Genomic DNA, 17,432 nt, shown 5'->3' with positions numbered 1-17,432 from the left:
ACATATGAAATCCACGAAGATCATTAAATGTGCTAGAATTATAATATGAATGATTTTATGGGTAAAAAAAAGATGATGTCACGATGACCTGATGTTTGCTGCATATAAGTTGACAACCTCAATCATTCAAGGTACTACTCAGGAAATTTTAAACTTATTAGCATTTCTGCAGATGCAACTAACCCTTGGGGTGCTAGTGGTTCCCTTCCACCCTGACAGCAGCACTGCATTCACAGCTTGTTCAGAAGTGATCTTCAGGCAGAGCCGCACCCCGAGTTAATCTTTAATATTTCATTCTTCATTTCACTTTCCCTGTTAAAAGGTAATCCCTTGATGAACTGATCAAAGTTCATCTTTGATCCACAGATTGAAGATGTGGAGACCTTTCTTACCTGACAAAAGGTAAAATGCAGCTTTAATTCTGAAATAAGGTTCACTTCTGGTGCTAAGCAGTGGTCATTCAGCATGTCATGTCGTTGTCTTCAGCCTCTCCGTAACACTGAAGCTCCATTTGCACCTAATCGCCTTCAACACAAAAATATATCCTTCATAGGGAAGACTAGACGTGACCTTCAGGCAGAGAAGTGACAACTTTTGGGCAGAGAAGTGCTGAACTTGAGTACCTGGTTCTTCTTTTCATTTTCCTTCCCTTCTGCAGGTGGAAGTTAAGTTCCTCTGGCAAGGAGGAAAAAAGTAGCTGTCCCGTATCACTGTTCACCTTCGTTCATTAAGGCAGGTAAGCATGTCTCTTTTAATTCTTTCGCTTCTGAACAAGCTGTGAATGCAGTGCTGCTGTCAGGGTGGAAGGGAACCTCTCCGTTTCCTTCATCTGAGCTGTGCATACAGGGGCCAGCAGGCTCATCTTTACCCCTACCTCTCCTCGGATGCAGGCAGCAAGGAACTGGGGGCATGAGCAGCATGGCTGCTCCCGGTAGGGCTCGGAGAGGAAAAGAAAAGTGATGGAGAATGGTCTCCTGGGAGGAAAAAATGAGGTATCATCTGGCCAGCTGGGTTCAATTTTTGTTTCACCAATGCTTTCTCTGTTGTCTTGGATGTATGGAGCTGGCTGTGCTTTTCCAGTATGACTTTGAAGATGTGCTGTGTGAAGAACTGGCTGAACGGCAGGGCTCAAAGTATTGTAGGGAATTGGGCTACATCTGGGTGGTGGCTAGTCACTAGCAGTGTTCCTGAGGCCTCAATTCTGGGGCCAGTTCTCTTCCATAGTTTTATCAGTGATTTGGATGAAGGAATTGAATGCACCCTTAGCAAGTTTGCTGTTGATACTAAACTGGGAGGTGCTGTTGACTGTCTCGAGGAACAAGAGGCCTTGCAGAGGGATCTGAGTAGATTGGAGCATTGAGAAATCATCAATGGCATTCAATTTAACAAGAACAAATGCCAAATTCTGCACCTGGGATGGAATAATGCTGGACACTAGTATAGATTGGGAGAGGAGTGGCTGGAGAGCAGCCCTGCAGAATGGGACCTGGGGGTGCTGGTTGATGGTAAGCTCAGTATGAGTCAGCAGTGTGCCCTGGCAGCCAAGAGGGCAAACCTCATTCTGGGGTGCATCAAACACAGTATAACCAGCCGGTCAAGAGAGGGGATTGTCCTGCTGTATTTAGCATTGGTGTGGAGTCACCTTGTGTGCAGTTCTGGGTCCCACCAATTAAGAAGGGTGTTAAGGTAGTCAAATGTGTCCAGAGGAGGGCAACAAAGCTGGTGAAGGGGCTGGAAGGAAAGTCCTCTGAGGAGTGGCTAAGGACTTTGGGCTTGTCTAGTTTGGAGAAGAGGAGGCTGAGGGGTGACCTCTCTGCAGCTTCCTGAGGAGGGGAAGTGGAGAGGGAGGTGCTGGTCTCTTCTGCCTGGTATCCAGTGACAGGACACGTGGGAATGGTTCAAAGCAGCATCAGAGGAGGTTCAGATGAGATATTAGGAAGCATTTCTTTACCAAGAGGTTGTTCAAACCCTGGAACAGGCTTCCTGGAGAGGTGGTCGATGCCCCATGCCTGCCAGTGTTTAAGAGGCATTTGGACAATGTCCTTAATAACATGCGGTAACTTTTGGTCTGTGCTGTAGTAGCCAGGCAGTTGGACTAGATGATCATCGTTGTACGTCCCTTCCAACTGGAACTACTCTATTCTACTCTCTCTACTCTTTCAGCAAAGCCCAGTGAAGGTACTGAGGCTCCCTGGAGGGCAGTAAGGCCATGCCCAGGCATCGGCAAACTTGGAAAAAGCCCTGGGGCACTCAGGAGAGAAACAGGGCCCACTGAAAGAGTTGGCAAAGCCCATCAAAGAAACTGGGGCTCTCTGGAACGCAGCAGGGTCTAGCCCAGGTTCTGGCAAAGCCCATTAAGGGCCCCAGGACAATCTGGAGGGCAGCAGGGCCTTGTACAGACATCTGCCAAGCTTAGCGATGGCCCCAGGACAATCTGGAGGACATCAGGGCTGCACCCAGGTGTCAGCAGAGCCCAGCAAAGGCACTAGGGATCTCTAGACAGCAGCATGGTCCCCTGCAAGCATCAGCAAAACCTTTCAATGGCAGGACACTACTGCCCTTTGGAGTGCCCTAGGACCTTCACTGGTTTAGCGGACATCCAGGCAGGTCTGTGCTGCCCTCCAGACTGCCCCAGGGCCTTCGCCAGTCTTTGTTGATGTCCTAGAGGGGCTCTGCTGCAACTCCAGAGTGCCCCAGAGCCTTCAGTGGGCTTTGCCAACCCCTTGTCAAGGTCCTACTACGCTGCAGGGTGCCAGGGCAAAGGGCAAAGAAGGGTTGGTGTGAGGCTGCAAAGTTAATATTTCATAGGATTCCCATCAGAAGTCCATGAAGAAATAAAAGCCATGAAATCATGATATCAGTTATAAACTACTTTTCTGGTTTCAATAGTTTAGCAACAGAAGGTACGATACTCAACTCTGGCCAACAGAGGCATCACTAACAATGCAAAATAAAGAGGTTTCCTTCTGCCTGTCTTTTTTCCTTTCACTTTGTTGCTTCTCTTCTCTTCTCTTCTCTTCTCTTCTCTTCTCTTCTCTTCTCTTCTCTTCTCTTCTCTTCTCTTCTCTTCTCTTCTCGCCCTGCCCCTTCCTGCCCTGCCCCTCCCCTTCCCTTCTCTTCTTGTCCCGCCCTGCCCCACCCCACCCCTTTGGCTTCGAATTGCATATATAGCCCTGAATAAAGTAAGCATTTTGTTTAAACCAGTTATCAGGGCTCCTTCTAAATACATGAAAGAGAGAAAGCAAGAGAGAACATTCCGAGAAAGTAATTTCTCTCCAACTGTGAAAAGTGGGGTTACCCATTCCTGGAAGCACAGCCGCCTTTCACTTAGTGACCTAAACTGCATTGTGTATGAGCCGTTCATACGCTATCAATAGCAGAAGCATATTCATGATAGCTCCATGTGTGCATCACGTATGTCCTTCAGCCTTTCTTCCTCAGGTTACCTGCAGCCATTCCTTAAAGAGGGCCACAAAACTAAAACTCATCCCCAGATAAGAACTGAATTCCTTAAAGAGGGCCACAACACTAAATCTCATCCCCAGATAAGAACCGTGCTTGGAACAGGACTTTCCCAGGCTGCTAAGGATTCTTCTGCCAGTCAGTGCAAGGCCGAGTGTCAAAGTCCTAACAGTTTTTTAGGAGCTCTCTTTCCTGGAACTGCCTAAAGTCCAAAGACACTGAAGGCTGCCCATAAGTGTACCATTGCCCTACCAGTGAAAGCCAGTTTGGCTCAGAAAAGACAGCACTGAGAAGTGATTTCTCTCAAGGTACATTATTGCATTTTTGTGTGTACTCAGCATTACTCTTGAAGAATGCATCACCATGGCTTTGCTTTTAGGGAAAAAAAAAAACAAACTCAAAATGCTGGGTGCTTTGTGTTACTTATATTCTTTCTTCTCTTTCTGACTCTGGGAAAATAGGAAAAAGGAGGGGTTTTTTTTTGCTTTCCCTGATGGATCTTGTCAGAAGCGGAAGGCTGCTTTGTGGGAAGGGCTGGTGAAGCAATGTCTTCCACAGCCAGCTCTTCTAGCCTGGAAACTCATCCCTGCAGAGCTCTAAGATGGCTTTCACAAAGGCTCATTGTAGCCTTGGGATAACAGTCCCTGGTGTTCGCAAAGGAAGAAAGGCCGACTCCGTCAGCACACGCTTCCGAGCACCTCCTTAGCTTGCTGTTCTGAATCTCTGCCTGCAGATGCCTTTCTGCTTTGACTGTATAGGCTGCCATACAGTATGTCTGCATGGGGTTTATGTGTCAAGCTTTTGGTGGGAGTGGTGCTGCAGGGGTGGCCCCTGTGAGAAGAGACCAGGGGCTGCCCCATGTCAGACACGGCCAGGTTCTTCCAGCTCCACAATGGATGCACTGCTGGCCAAAGCTGAGCCCATCAGTGAAGCTGGTGGCACCTCAGTGATAATGTGTTTAAGAAAGGGTAAAACACTGTGCAGACCCACGTTGGAGGCGTTCCTGAAAGACTGTATCCCGTGGGAGGCACCTCACGCTGGAGCAGGGGAACAGCGTAAGGAGGAAGGAGCAGCAGAGACAACTTGTTATGGCCTGACCACAACTCCCATTCCCCAGTCCCCTATGCTGCTTGGCTGAGAAGGCATAAGAGTTGGGAAGGAAAGCCTGGGAAGAAGGGAAGGGTGGGGGGAAGGTGTTTTGAGTTTTGTCTTTGTTTCATACCATGCTACTCTGTTTTAAATTGGCAATGAAAAAAGTAATCTTCCCCACATGGACTCTGTTTTGCCCATGATGGCAATTGGTAAGGGATCTCTCAGTCTTTATGTCAACCCACGGGCTTTTCTGTCTTATTTTCTCCCCCTGTGAGAGAGCAGCTTGGTGGGCATTTGGCAGGCAGCCAAGGTCGACCCACCACAATCCTTTCTATATAGCTTGATCAGGGTAACCTCCAGGATTGGAGTTAGTCTGAAGGAATATGCATGTGGTCCCATTCCTCTGCCTCTGTGGAAAACAGTAGCTGGGGTCAAGCACCTTCTTCAGTGCTTTGCAGATGCGTGCACAACTGATTTTGACCAAGGAAAACGATGTGCATGGCTGTGAGAATTCTCAGATAGCTACACTGCACCCAAGATGGGACAGTGACCAGCTGGGAGTCCATCAGAACATCCTACCGCCTCTGCCTTCTGTTCTCTAGCCCTGAGCCCACCGCATAGCTTTGGCCACTTTTTTCCTTGCATTGCAGACTGAACCCTGAGAAAAGGACACGGGAAAGCAGAAGGCACAAGGAGATATCTGGGGAAACTGGTAAGAGCCGAGTTTCTTCTCTTTAGAATGGGATGGAAGGGAAAGGGAGTCATTTGAAAACCCAGGACCCCCGGGAGGATCGGGTAGGATAAGAAGGGATGTGTTCCTCCCAAAAACTGTTCAATGCATTCTTGTACTTCCTAAGGGAGAGGTCTTAGTTAAGTTTCCTCTTTCTCTCTTCTAATTTTTTGGTGATATGAACCTAACGCCGAGAACCTGAGACCATGCTGCCTTGTGTCCAAGAATTAGTGAAAAAATTTGAAGCCCAAAGTAAGTATGCTGGATGCCTTTCCTCTTGCCTGTGGTCATCCTTGGGAACCTCTGGGATGAGATGTGTCACCGCAGAGAGAAGCAAGGCCTTTGGAGGTCTATCCCTCTGAGCAAGTTACCTGCAGAACCAGTTCCAATCCACAGCAGAATGCAAGGCTTTTGAGCTGGGATGAATTTGGTGAGAGGGCTTTACCTCTTTGACGAGATACACCTACTCTAGCAGAGGGTTTTGCTTGTGCTTGGTAGAGGAAGGTGTAGGTGAAGATGCTGAGGGATAAGGAGGTAACTTGTGAGGTTACCCGCTACCCATGGACTTTGAAGGAGCAGTGTCTCACCCTCTTGCGATACTAATCATCTGACTAGTAGAGTGAAACACCGAGTGGGTCTGCCTCTGGCCCAGGGAAGTAGCGGACCTTCTTCATCCTAAACTCTCTTGCAGGTAATAGCTTTCCATGTCACCTATCATCCACAGGCAGCTGAGACCCTGGGTTGATCATGCCATGATGGCTGACTAAGACATAGGATAGGACCACCATGCACACCTAAGGAAAGGAAGAATTAGCTCAAGAAGCAGAGCCCATATGACCACGCCACTGGTACCCTTGGCAGAGGCGCCTGGTGGCATTTTGGCTGTTCTTGTATCTGGCACGTGCACCACCCCACAGAGTGCCCTAGCAAAGGCCTCCAGCAAGCGGTTTGTCCTAGCCAGCATCCCCATGCAGATGTCATGGTGCACGGGGTGACCAGAAGGAGGGTGCCTAGAGGAACAGCGTGCTAGGCTAGGCCAGGTCGCGGGCTTTGCCAGAGCAGCCCGGGAGAGGCTGGACTGTGCTGAATCCCACCCTCCCTGGGAAGTAAGGCAAGGTCTTTTCCTGCAGCTCTCCCTTTGGGTGGCCTGCATGCAGGGGCATGCTCTTGCCTCGGGGAAGGCTTGTGATGACCATGCCCTGGGCCCTCTCGTATGGCCATGCCTTTTCCCAGAGAAGAGGGTTCTTTTGCCATTCCACCGAAGTGCACCACCTGGGCATGAGATCCTCATGCTTATGTGGATAAGAGGTTACCGTGGTGTTCTGGCTTCCTTTTTTCAGGCCCCGCCCAGAGGGAAGAGCAATGCGTGCAGCAGGGAAGAAGAGCGGATTCCCGTGAGAGAGCCTGGGAACGCTGCTCACAGCTGACCACAGGGGAAGAAGACCTCGGGAGTCTGGCAAGAGGTAAGCGGTGGTGACAGAGTCCCTGTCTCAGCAATGCTGGCTCCTCGTGCCTACGTTAGCCCTGCTCCTTATCTCCGGGCTACACGCCTCCTCTGCAGAGCCTTCTTTTCAATCTGTTATGGGCTCATGTCCTGCCCCCACAGTTCTGCACGTTCCATTTTCCCCTCTGCATAGTACAAGCTGTAGCTGGAATCAAGACCAACCACCTCCGCCACACGCACACAGACAGAAAGCCCCCTCCGGCTGGGTTGGAGTTCTCCTCATTTTCCTTCCATCTGCAATGGAGGTCCAGACTGGCGTAGCTCTCCCCTGGCTGTGGGCTTTCTGTTCTGCAGCAGGACTGGGAGACACCAGCTGATCAGTGCGGCCTTGGAAGTATGCAGGAGCCGCTTGGAGGAAGCCCTGAGCCATCTGCCGTGACCTCAGGGCAGACCCTGCTTGCAGCAGGAGACTCCACTGGACACCTCCCAAGCTCCTTCCCACCCTGAACAGCTGTGCCATTTGCTTTTGCCACAAAGGCAAAACCCAAAGTCCCAAGCCAAGCCTGAAGAATGCAACTGACTTCTTCAGCAATGTCCAGGGCAGGAAGGAGAGCTGCCATGGGAGGTTCTGGGAGGAGATGGGAGGGAGCAGAAGAATCCCTGTGTGGGGTGGCAGAAGGGGAAGGGCAGAGCGAGGGCTGCGCAGCCTCCCTGGGAAAGACCACGTACGTGGTGCTGCACTTGAACTCTGTGGCAGCTGAGGCAGCTTCTTGGCACAGGAGGGGATCTGTGGGGCTCCGTGGTGGGATACATTGATCAAAAACCCCACAATACTGCTGCCAGGCTCTTGGTTCACAGGACCTCATGTTTTCTTGGGCTTGCTGCATGATGCGTTCTTCCCCAAAAGCTGTCCAATGTGTTCTTGCAGTTCCTTAGGGGAAGGTCTTATCTAAGTTTCCTCTTTTTCTTTTTGTTTCTTTTTTTTTTTTTTTTATACGAATGTAATGTCCAGAACCCGAGACCGAGAATCGCAGTATCCAAGAACGAAAGAAAATCTTCAATGCCCAAAGTAAGTATACTGGATGTCATTTGTATTGCCCGTGGTCATCCTTGGGAACCTCTGGGATGCAAGGTGTCACCGGAGAGAGAAGCAAGGCCTGTGGAGGTCTGTCCCTCTGAGCAAGTTACCTGCAGAACCCCTTCCAGGCCAGAGCAGAAGGCCTGGCCTTCAGGGTGGGATGAATTTGGTGAGAGGGCCATACCACTTTGATGAGAGACACGTCCTACTCTAGCAGAGCCTATTGCTTGTGGTTGGTGTAGGAAGCCGTTCAAAAGATGGGCTCAGGCGAGGTTGCTGAGGGATTCGCATGGGACTTCTGGGGTTCCTTTTCACTCTTTGACTGCAAGGGAGGATTTGTCACCCTTTTGCGGGACTACTCATGTGACAAGTAGGGCAAAACACCAAGTGGGTCTGCCTCTGGCCCAGCAACGGAGTCAACATTCTTCACCCTGAGTTCTCTTGGAGGCAGTAGCTTTCCATCTCCCCATCTGCCATTCACAGGCAGCAGGGAGATGCCTCACCATGCAGGTGAGAGCCTGGCTTGACCGTGCTATCTGCAGGAAAAAGAAGGAGGGTGCATGGGATCAGTACTCTTTTCTTGAGGTGAAATGGAAGGGTCCCTGCCTCTGTGTCCTGGGCTCTCATCCTCCCCCAAATCTCCAGCGGAGCTCATTCATCAGAGGTGGACCTGTGTTCCCTGAAGTAGCAGTGCTGCCTCCCGTCATCGTAAGGGCTTCTCCAGAGATCTCCTCCTCTGTGGCCACAGTTGGGTATAGGTCCCATCTCCCCAATCCAATGCCAATTGTTCGGGCGCTGTGGCTGTGGAGGGCTTGGGCATCCTCAGCCCCCTGCGGGGTGCCTTTGTGCACTTGGTTTGCCTTGCGGGGTGGGAGCTGGAGCAAGGCCGTGCCAAGCACGGAGAACCTGTGGTGGCTTGTCATGCCTAAGGGCCCAACCCGGCACCATGAAACCATTGCCTTTGGAAAGGCAGGACTGACCCTTCCCTATCAGCTGTCCCAAGCTCACACCACTCGCCTCTCTCAAGCTCCATGCGTTCGTCTTCATCTGTGCACGTTTCAGCAATGGTCGTGCACCTGGAGAGGTCCCCCGAGGGCTGGCTAGTGCCCAAGGAAGGACCAGCATGAACATCCAAGGCAAGGAAGAACTCTAACTCAAGAAGCCGTGGCAGATGGGGGTGGGGGTCAAACATCGCAGTGTGCTCAGGCCAATCGCATCCTGGCTTGTATCAGGAATAATGTGGCCGGGAGGACCAGGGAGGTGATGGTGCCCCTGTATTCGGCACTGGTGAGGCCGCCCCGCGAGTACTGTGTTCAGTTTTGGGCACTCACTACAAGAAGGACATGGAGGGGCTGGAGCGTGTCCAAAGAAGGGCAACGAAGTTGGTGAAGGGTCTAGAGAACAAGTCTTACGAGGAGCGGCTGAGGGAGCTGGGGTTGTTTAGTCTGGAGAAGAGGAGGCTGAGGGGAGACCTTCTTGCTCTCTACAACTACCTGCAAGGAGGTTGTAGCGAGGTGGGGGTCAGTCTCTCTTCTCCCTAGTAACAAGCGATAGGATGAGAGGAAACGGCCTCAAGCTGCGCCAGGGGAGGTTTAGGTTGGATATTAGAAAAAACTTCTTCACCAAAAGGGTAGTCAGGCACTGGCACAGGCTGCCCAGGGAAGGGGTTGAGTCTCCATCCCTGGAAGTATTTAAAGGAGGGGTAGACGTGGTGCTCGAGGACATGGTTTAGTGGTGGCCTAGGCAGTGCTAGGTTAACGGTTGGACTCGATGATCTTAAGGGTCTTTTCCAACCTTAACGATTCTATGATTCTATTATTCTTCCCCAAAAGCTGTCCAATGTGTTCTTGTAGTCCCTTAAGGGAATGTCTTAGTTAAGTTTCCTTTTTTCAGTTTTTCTTTTTTTCTCATATGAATATAATGGCCAGAACTCAAGACTGATCAGTGCATTGACCAAAAGTGATAGAAATTCTCTGGAAGCATAAGGAAGTATGCTGGAACTCATTCCCTTGTCTGCCTACTAACAGATGAGCAGGACGAGAGTCTATGTGGGCTTCTATCGCTTTCCATGGGAAGTGGTATATACTCTAAGCTGGTGGCCCATTTATATGAAAGCTCAAGCAATATTTACTGAACTACAGAAAGACCCATTTAGAGGCTTGTAGGTGATGAGAAGTTGCTCCGAGTTTCTCAGCCCCTGCCGGCGTAAAGACAGAGGCAAAGTGAAAACCATTTCCAGATTCCACCTGAAGCACAACGTTGAATTCCTATGAGGTCAGGATTTCTTTTGGGGAAGAGGAAGAAATGTAAAACACCCATGGAGACCCCTATGAAGAGACCATCTGGAATGTAGGTTTTTGGAATCAGAGCTTTTTGGAAACGACATTGCAGATAGGTGGTATAGTTTTCAAGGGGGAAAGTTGGAGCCATGTGCCCCATGCCTGGGAAGCAAAACCATCACACACACTGATTTACTGTTTTCTCTTGCAGACTGACGAAATGAGAATAGAACTAGTTAAGATAACAGCATCTGTGTGTGTGGTGGGGGCATATGGGAGTGTGGTGGGTGGGGGTGGCCTCAGCGTCACCTAGGGCAGATGGAAAACTGTGTTTGGATCCCCCTCCACTGCTTACTAGGGCACACGAGAAGAATCATAAGCCAGAAATGATAATGGACAATGAACAGATTTTAAGGCACTGTAGGAGAAGTGTTGCACTGGGGAAGATCCAGTTGCCGCTAGGAGACGCTCAGGCAGTGGCTGGGCTGCTGGTGAGGAAGGTGCATCCCTACATGCAGATGGGTCCAGTGAAGAGCTCTGCAGCTAGAACGCCTCCCATTTTATGGCAAACCAGAGAGGCCTCTTTCGGAGGAATTCATCTCCCTTGTTCCCTATCCCTTCTCCCCTGCCAGCAGCACGACGTCTTCTTTTTTCTCCTCAAGAATTCCTGCCTAGATTTCAGGGCTGGTCAGAGTCTTTGCTGCTAAAAGAGCAAGCACCACAGTGGCTTCAGGCCTTGCTCTCTTTCAAGGGTGGCACGGGGCCTTTGGATGTGTTTTCCAACTTGTAGAACAAGCCTGTTGCTACAGAAGAACATAGTCTGTTTGGTCAGCAAGCGTGGGCTGTGTCTTAGGACACTGGAGACCAGCATGCCTTGACAAATCCACTTCTTGCCTGCTTGTTTCTTTTTCCCACAGAACTTTTCAAAATGCAGCGCTACAAAGGTAAGCATAAGGGAGATGATGGATGTGAGTACCCACAGTCTGAATGTAGCTCTGGAAAACAGATCCAGCCCACTCAGAGAGCTGTTTGGAGAACACCACGCTCAGCGGAAGGATTGTTGGATAACTTTTTTCTTTGTCGTGTGCTGCCATGGAGACCCCTAAGAATATTCCCTCTGGAATGGAGGTTTTTGGAATCAGAGCTTTTTGGCAACGACATTGCAGATAGGTGGTCTAGTTTTGAAGGGGGAAATGTCAGTGTCCCGGTGACAGCGGTCTTTCTTCACAGGAAGGACAGTGGCGGCAAATACCACGAGGGCCCTGGAATCCTTGCAAGAGCAGGACCTCCAGGAAGTCTCCCAACCAATTCAAGCTCTGCAGAAAGCTTTGCAGACCATGCTGGAGCCCACACAGCGTGACCTTCAGATCCTCAGAGCACACGTGGAGGGCAGCCGCTCCAAAGAAGAGGATCAGGCCAAGAGGTCCTTCTTTGAGGATCACCTGGCAGAACTGGAGAAGAAACTAGGTGAGCAGGGCCATTGCCAAGCAGGCCTTCATCTCTCTGAAGGCAAACGCTGGTCTACAGACAAACCGTCCCGTGAGCTAGTCCTCCGCACCTCCTCAAAGTCAGTGGAGCAGGACGGTCCTTTGTTGGGGAGTAGCTTTTGTGTCCCATGCCATGGAGACACCTGCTTGCTGAGGTGGACACTGCAGGTGGTCAAGGTCCCTCTTCTCTCCCTTGTCTTTGAAGGGAGTGTGTAGCCTGGGCTCTCTAGGACCCCCGATATGTGGTGAAGGCCCTGGCTGGGACTCAGGAACGTCCACCTCCAAGTCCTGCTGCCGTCTCTCCCGCAGCCCACAGATGCTGGCTGGAGAGATGGAGGGGGCTGATTCCTACCCTCCGTCCTGCCCATCAGTCCTTTGTCAAGCCTTCAGGAAGGCTCACAAGGCCTGGTGTCTTTCCCCAGCCCTCCAGCAGTCAATCCATCCAAACCAATTCAAAGGAGCTGGAAGGATCTTCCCACTTCTCATCCTTCAAGAAGCTGTGTGCCCTTGGACCCTGGGAGGTGCACCCTTCAGGGAGGGAAGGACCAGGAGAGTGGCAAAGTCCCAGAGGGAGCGCTTAAGGGAGGAAGGTTGGGCTCAGGCCTTGGGCAAGCCCTGCTCCCCTTCCACTTGCTCCTGAGTGCCCAGTCAGTCCTGGTGTGGCTTCTGTCCTGCCAACCCCATCTCAGCCTGAACAGTGCCCCTTTCCTGGAAAAAAACAGGTCAGGAACCGCACCGTTCATGCTCTACTATGCTCTGGGGCTGGGTCCCCCTTGGCAGTGAAAGAAGAACAGCGTCTTCTTGGTCCTTTCTAGAGGAAAGGCCCCGTGCCGTTAGAGGGACAAGGCTTCACCTCAGGGGAGGCAACGTCAGTGTCTCAGTGACAGCGGTCTTTCTTCACAGGAAGGACAGTGGAGGCAAATACCACAAGGGCCCTGGAATCCATGCAGGAGAACGTGGAGAGGAGTCTGAGTGAGTAACTGGCTGTCTTACAGAGCCAAAAGGAATTGGCCCACTCTGCAACCCCAGCTCTGGAGGAACTGACTGACACCAAGTCTTCCCTCCTGAAACTTTCTCAAAGCACTGCCCCTCTGAAGGGATCTTTGGAGAACCTGCAGGCATTGTCAGGTGTGATGTAGTATTGCTTTCCCTCTCCTCAGAGGACCCCAGGACCCCCTTGCAGACTTGTAGGATCGCAAGGGAGTGTAGAAGTGATTGGAGTCTGAATGCGTGAGTGCCTGCCAACTGACCCCAGCGATAACTGGTGCTGGAAAGTAGCCTTTCTTTCCTGGAAGGTTCTTCTCTGTGAGAGGGGATTTCCCTTTTAGTCCATGGTCTGGCCATTCCTCTGGCCTCTCTTTCCCATCTGAAAAGGAATGAGAGGCTGAGCTCGTCTCACAGCAGCTTTTAGTCCTCCACTGACTTCAGAGGGAGCAAGTTGGAGCCATGTGCCCCATGCCTGGGAAGCAAAACCATCACACACACTGATTTACTGTTTTCTCTTGCAGACTGACGAAATGAGAATAGAACTAGTTAAGATAACAGCATCTGTGTGTGTGGTGGGGGCATATGGGAGTGTGGTGGGTGGGGGTGGCCTCAGCGTCACCTAGGGCAGATGGAAAACTGTGTTTGGATCCCCCTCCACTGCTTACTAGGGCACACGAGAAGAATCATAAGCCAGAAATGATAATGGACAATGAACAGATTTTAAGGCACTGTAGGAGAAGTGTTGCACTGGGGAAGATCCAGTTGCCGCTAGGAGACGCTCAGGCAGTGGCTGGGCTGCTGGTGAGGAAGGTGCATCCCTACATGCAGATGGGTCCAGTGAAGAGCTCTGCAGCTAGAACTCCTCCCATTTTATGGCAAACCAGAGAGGCCTCTTTCGGAGGAATTCATCTCCCTTGTTCCCTATCCCTTCTCCCCTGCCAGCAGCACGACGTCTTCTTTTTTCTCCTCAAGAATTCCTGCCTAGATTTCAGGGCTGGTCAGAGTCTTTGCTGCTAAAAGAGCAAGCACCACAGTGGCTTCAGGCCTTGCTCTCTTTCAAGGGTGGCACGGGGCCTTTGGATGTGTTTTCCAACTTGTAGAACAAGCCTGTTGCTACAGAAGAACATAGTCTGTTTGGTCAGCAAGCGTGGGCTGTGTCTTAGGACACTGGAGACCAGCATGCCTTGACAAATCCACTTCTTGCCTGCTTGTTTCTTTTTCCCACAGAACTTTTCAAAATGCAGCGCTACAAAGGTAAGCATAAGGGAGATGATGGATGTGAGTACCCACAGTCTGAATGTAGCTCTGGAAAACAGATCCAGCCCACTCAGAGAGCTGTTTGGAGAACACCACGCTCAGCGGAAGGATTGTTGGATAACTTTTTCTTTGTCGTGTGCTGCCATGGAGACCCCTAAGAATATTCCCTCTGGAATGGAGGTTTTTGGAATCAGAGCTTTTTGGCAACGACATTGCAGATAGGTGGTCTAGTTTTGAAGGGGGAAATGTCAGTGTCCCGGTGACAGCGGTCTTTCTTCACAGGAAGGACAGTGGCGGCAAATACCACGAGGGCCCTGGAATCCTTGCAAGAGCAGGACCTCCAGGAAGTCTCCCAACCAATTCAAGCTCTGCAGAAAGCTTTGCAGACCATGCTGGAGCCCACACAGCGTGACCTTCAGATCCTCAGAGCACACGTGGAGGGCAGCCGCTCCAAAGAAGAGGATCAGGCCAAGAGGTCCTTCTTTGAGGATCACCTGGCAGAACTGGAGAAGAAACTAGGTGAGCAGGGCCATTGCCAAGCAGGCCTTCATCTCTCTGAAGGCAAACGCTGGTCTACAGACAAACCGTCCCGTGAGCTAGTCCTCCGCACCTCCTCAAAGTCAGTGGAGCAGGACGGTCCTTTGTTGGGGAGTAGCTTTTGTGTCCCATGCCATGGAGACACCTGCTTGCTGAGGTGGACACTGCAGGTGGTCAAGGTCCCTCTTCTCTCCCTTGTCTTTGAAGGGAGTGTGTAGCCTGGGCTCTCTAGGACCCCCGATATGTGGTGAAGGCCCTGGCTGGGACTCAGGAACGTCCACCTCCAAGTCCTGCTGCCGTCTCTCCCGCAGCCCACAGATGCTGGCTGGAGAGATGGAGGGGGCTGATTCCTACCCTCCGTCCTGCCCATCAGTCCTTTGTCAAGCCTTCAGGAAGGCTCACAAGGCCTGGTGTCTTTCCCCAGCCCTCCAGCAGTCAATCCATCCAAACCAATTCAAAGGAGCTGGAAGGATCTTCCCACTTCTCATCCTTCAAGAAGCTGTGTGCCCTTGGACCCTGGGAGGTGCACCCTTCAGGGAGGGAAGGACCAGGAGAGTGGCAAAGTCCCAGAGGGAGCGCTTAAGGGAGGAAGGTTGGGCTCAGGCCTTGGGCAAGCCCTGCTCCCCTTCCACTTGCTCCTGAGTGCCCAGTCAGTCCTGGTGTGGCTTCTGTCCTGCCAACCCCATCTCAGCCTGAACAGTGCCCCTTTCCTGGAAAAAAACAGGTCAGGAACCGCACCGTTCATGCTCTACTATGCTCTGGGGCTGGGTCCCCCTTGGCAGTGAAAGAAGAACAGCGTCTTCTTGGTCCTTTCTAGAGGAAAGGCCCCGTGCCGTTAGAGGGACAAGGCTTCACCTCAGGGGAGGCAACGTCAGTGTCTCAGTGACAGCGGTCTTTCTTCACAGGAAGGACAGTGGAGGCAAATACCACAAGGGCCCTGGAATCCATGCAGGAGAACGTGGAGAGGAGTCTGAGTGAGTAACTGGCTGTCTTACAGAGCCAAAAGGAATTGGCCCACTCTGCAACCCCAGCTCTGGAGGAACTGACTGACACCAAGTCTTCCCTCCTGAAACTTTCTCAAAGCACTGCCCCTCTGAAGGGATCTTTGGAGAACCTGCAGGCATTGTCAGGTGTGATGTAGTATTGCTTTCCCTCTCCTCAGAGGACCCCAGGACCCCCTTGCAGACTTGTAGGATCGCAAGGGAGTGTAGAAGTGATTGGAGTCTGAATGCGTGAGTGCCTGCCAACTGACCCCAGCGATAACTGGTGCTGGAAAGTAGCCTTTCTTTCCTGGAAGGTTCTTCTCTGTGAGAGGGGATTTCCCTTTTAGTCCATGGTCTGGCCATTCCTCTGGCCTCTCTTTCCCATCTGAAAAGGAATGAGAGGCTGAGCTCGTCTCACAGCAGCTTTTAGTCCTCCACTGACTTCAGAGGGAGCAAGTTGGAGCCATGTGCCCCATGCCTGGGAAGCAAAACCATCACACACACTGATTTACTGTTTTCTCTTGCAGACTGACGAAATGAGAATAGAACTAGTTAAGATAACAGCATCTGTGTGTGTGGTGGGGGCATATGGGAGTGTGGTGGGTGGGGGTGGCCTCAGCGTCACCTAGGGCAGATGGAAAACTGTGTTTGGATCCCCCTCCACTGCTTACTAGGGCACACGAGAAGAATCATAAGCCAGAAATGATAATGGACAATGAACAGATTTTAAGGCACTGTAGGAGAAGTGTTGCACTGGGGAAGATCCAGTTGCCGCTAGGAGACGCTCAGGCAGTGGCTGGGCTGCTGGTGAGGAAGGTGCATCCCTACATGCAGATGGGTCCAGTGAAGAGCTCTGCAGCTAGAACGCCTCCCATTTTATGGCAAACCAGAGAGGCCTCTTTCGGAGGAATTCATCTCCCTTGTTCCCTATCCCTTCTCCCCTGCCAGCAGCACGACGTCTTCTTTTTTCTCCTCAAGAATTCCTGCCTAGATTTCAGGGCTGGTCAGAGTCTTTGCTGCTAAAAGAGCAAGCACCACAGTGGCTTCAGGCCTTGCTCTCTTTCAAGGGTGGCACGGGGCCTTTGGATGTGTTTTCCAACTTGTAGAACAAGCCTGTTGCTACAGAAGAACATAGTCTGTTTGGTCAGCAAGCGTGGGCTGTGTCTTAGGACACTGGAGACCAGCATGCCTTGACAAATCCACTTCTTGCCTGCTTGTTTCTTTTTCCCACAGAACTTTTCAAAATGCAGCGCTACAAAGGTAAGCATAAGGGAGATGATGGATGTGAGTACCCACAGTCTGAATGTAGCTCTGGAAAACAGATCCAGCCCACTCAGAGAGCTGTTTGGAGAACACCACGCTCAGAGCGGAAGGATTGTTGGATAACTTTTTCTTTGTCGTGTGCTGCCATGGAGACCCCTAAGAATATTCCCTCTGGAATGGAGGTTTTTGGAATCAGAGCTTTTTGGCAACGACATTGCAGATAGGTGGTCTAGTTTTGAAGGGGGAAATGTCAGTGTCCTGGTGACAGCGGTCTTTCTTCACAGGAAGGACAGTGGCGGCAAATACCACGAGGGCCCTGGAATCCTTGCAAGAGCAGGACCTCCAGGAAGTCTCCCAACCAATTCAAGCTCTGCAGAAAGCTTTGCAGACCATGCTGGAGCCCACACAGCGTGACCTTCAGATCCTCAGAGCACACGTGGAGGGCAGCCGCTCCAAAGAAGAGGATCAGGCCAAGAGGTCCTTCTTTGAGGATCACCTGGCAGAACTGGAGAAGAAACTAGGTGAGCAGGGCCATTGCCAAGCAGGCCTTCATCTCTCTGAAGGCAAACGCTGGTCTACAGACAAACCGTCCCGTGAGCTAGTCCTCCGCACCTCCTCAAAGTCAGTGGAGCAGGACGGTCCTTTGTTGGGGAGTAGCTTTTGTGTCCCATGCCATGGAGACACCTGCTTGCTGAGGTGGACACTGCAGGTGGTCAAGGTCCCTCTTCTCTCCCTTGTCTTTGAAGGGAGTGTGTAGCCTGGGCTCTCTAGGACCCCCGATATGTGGTGAAGGCCCTGGCTGGGACTCAGGAACGTCCACCTCCAAGTCCTGC

At 51.4% G+C, this 17,432-nt stretch overlaps 1 protein-coding gene across 9 annotated transcripts in view; it reads left to right on the top strand.

Moving 5' to 3' along the window:
- Positions 1 to 361: 361 nt before the first annotated feature.
- Positions 362 to 17,432, top strand: part of LOC104022633 (uncharacterized) — a 32,317-nt gene continuing 15,246 nt past the window's right edge. For 6 of the 9 annotated variants that reach the window (XR_015707925.1, XM_087773070.1, XM_087773064.1 and 3 more), the window contains exons 1-14: positions 362 to 402; positions 659 to 736; positions 5,205 to 5,266; positions 5,480 to 5,536; positions 6,625 to 6,747; positions 7,741 to 7,797; positions 11,003 to 11,029; positions 11,316 to 11,552; positions 12,476 to 12,544; positions 13,787 to 13,813; positions 14,099 to 14,335; positions 15,259 to 15,327; positions 16,570 to 16,596; positions 16,884 to 17,120. Coding sequence is in view for 8 of the 9 variants with exons in the window: in XM_087773070.1 (XP_087629196.1) it covers positions 5,491 to 5,536; positions 6,625 to 6,747; positions 7,741 to 7,797; positions 11,003 to 11,029; positions 11,316 to 11,552; positions 12,476 to 12,544; positions 13,787 to 13,813; positions 14,099 to 14,335; positions 15,259 to 15,327; positions 16,570 to 16,596; positions 16,884 to 17,120 (1,156 nt within the window). In the remaining variant the exon portion in view is untranslated. The remainder of the gene's footprint in view (positions 403 to 658; positions 737 to 5,204; positions 5,267 to 5,479; positions 5,537 to 6,624; positions 6,748 to 7,740; positions 7,798 to 11,002; positions 11,030 to 11,315; positions 11,553 to 12,475; positions 12,545 to 13,786; positions 13,814 to 14,098; positions 14,336 to 15,258; positions 15,328 to 16,569; positions 16,597 to 16,883; positions 17,121 to 17,432) is intronic. The other 3 variants (XM_087773068.1, XM_087773067.1, XM_087773065.1) reach the window with 3 other exon arrangements.

This window comes from Nipponia nippon, unplaced genomic scaffold (genome assembly GCF_047370975.1).
Source record: "Nipponia nippon isolate SJK-2023a ecotype South Korea unplaced genomic scaffold, ASM4737097v1 scaffold_38, whole genome shotgun sequence".
Classification (NCBI taxonomy): Eukaryota; Metazoa; Chordata; class Aves; order Pelecaniformes; family Threskiornithidae; genus Nipponia; species Nipponia nippon.
Note: the sequence above shows the minus strand (reverse complement) of the source record. Positions and strands in the feature narration are given on the sequence as shown.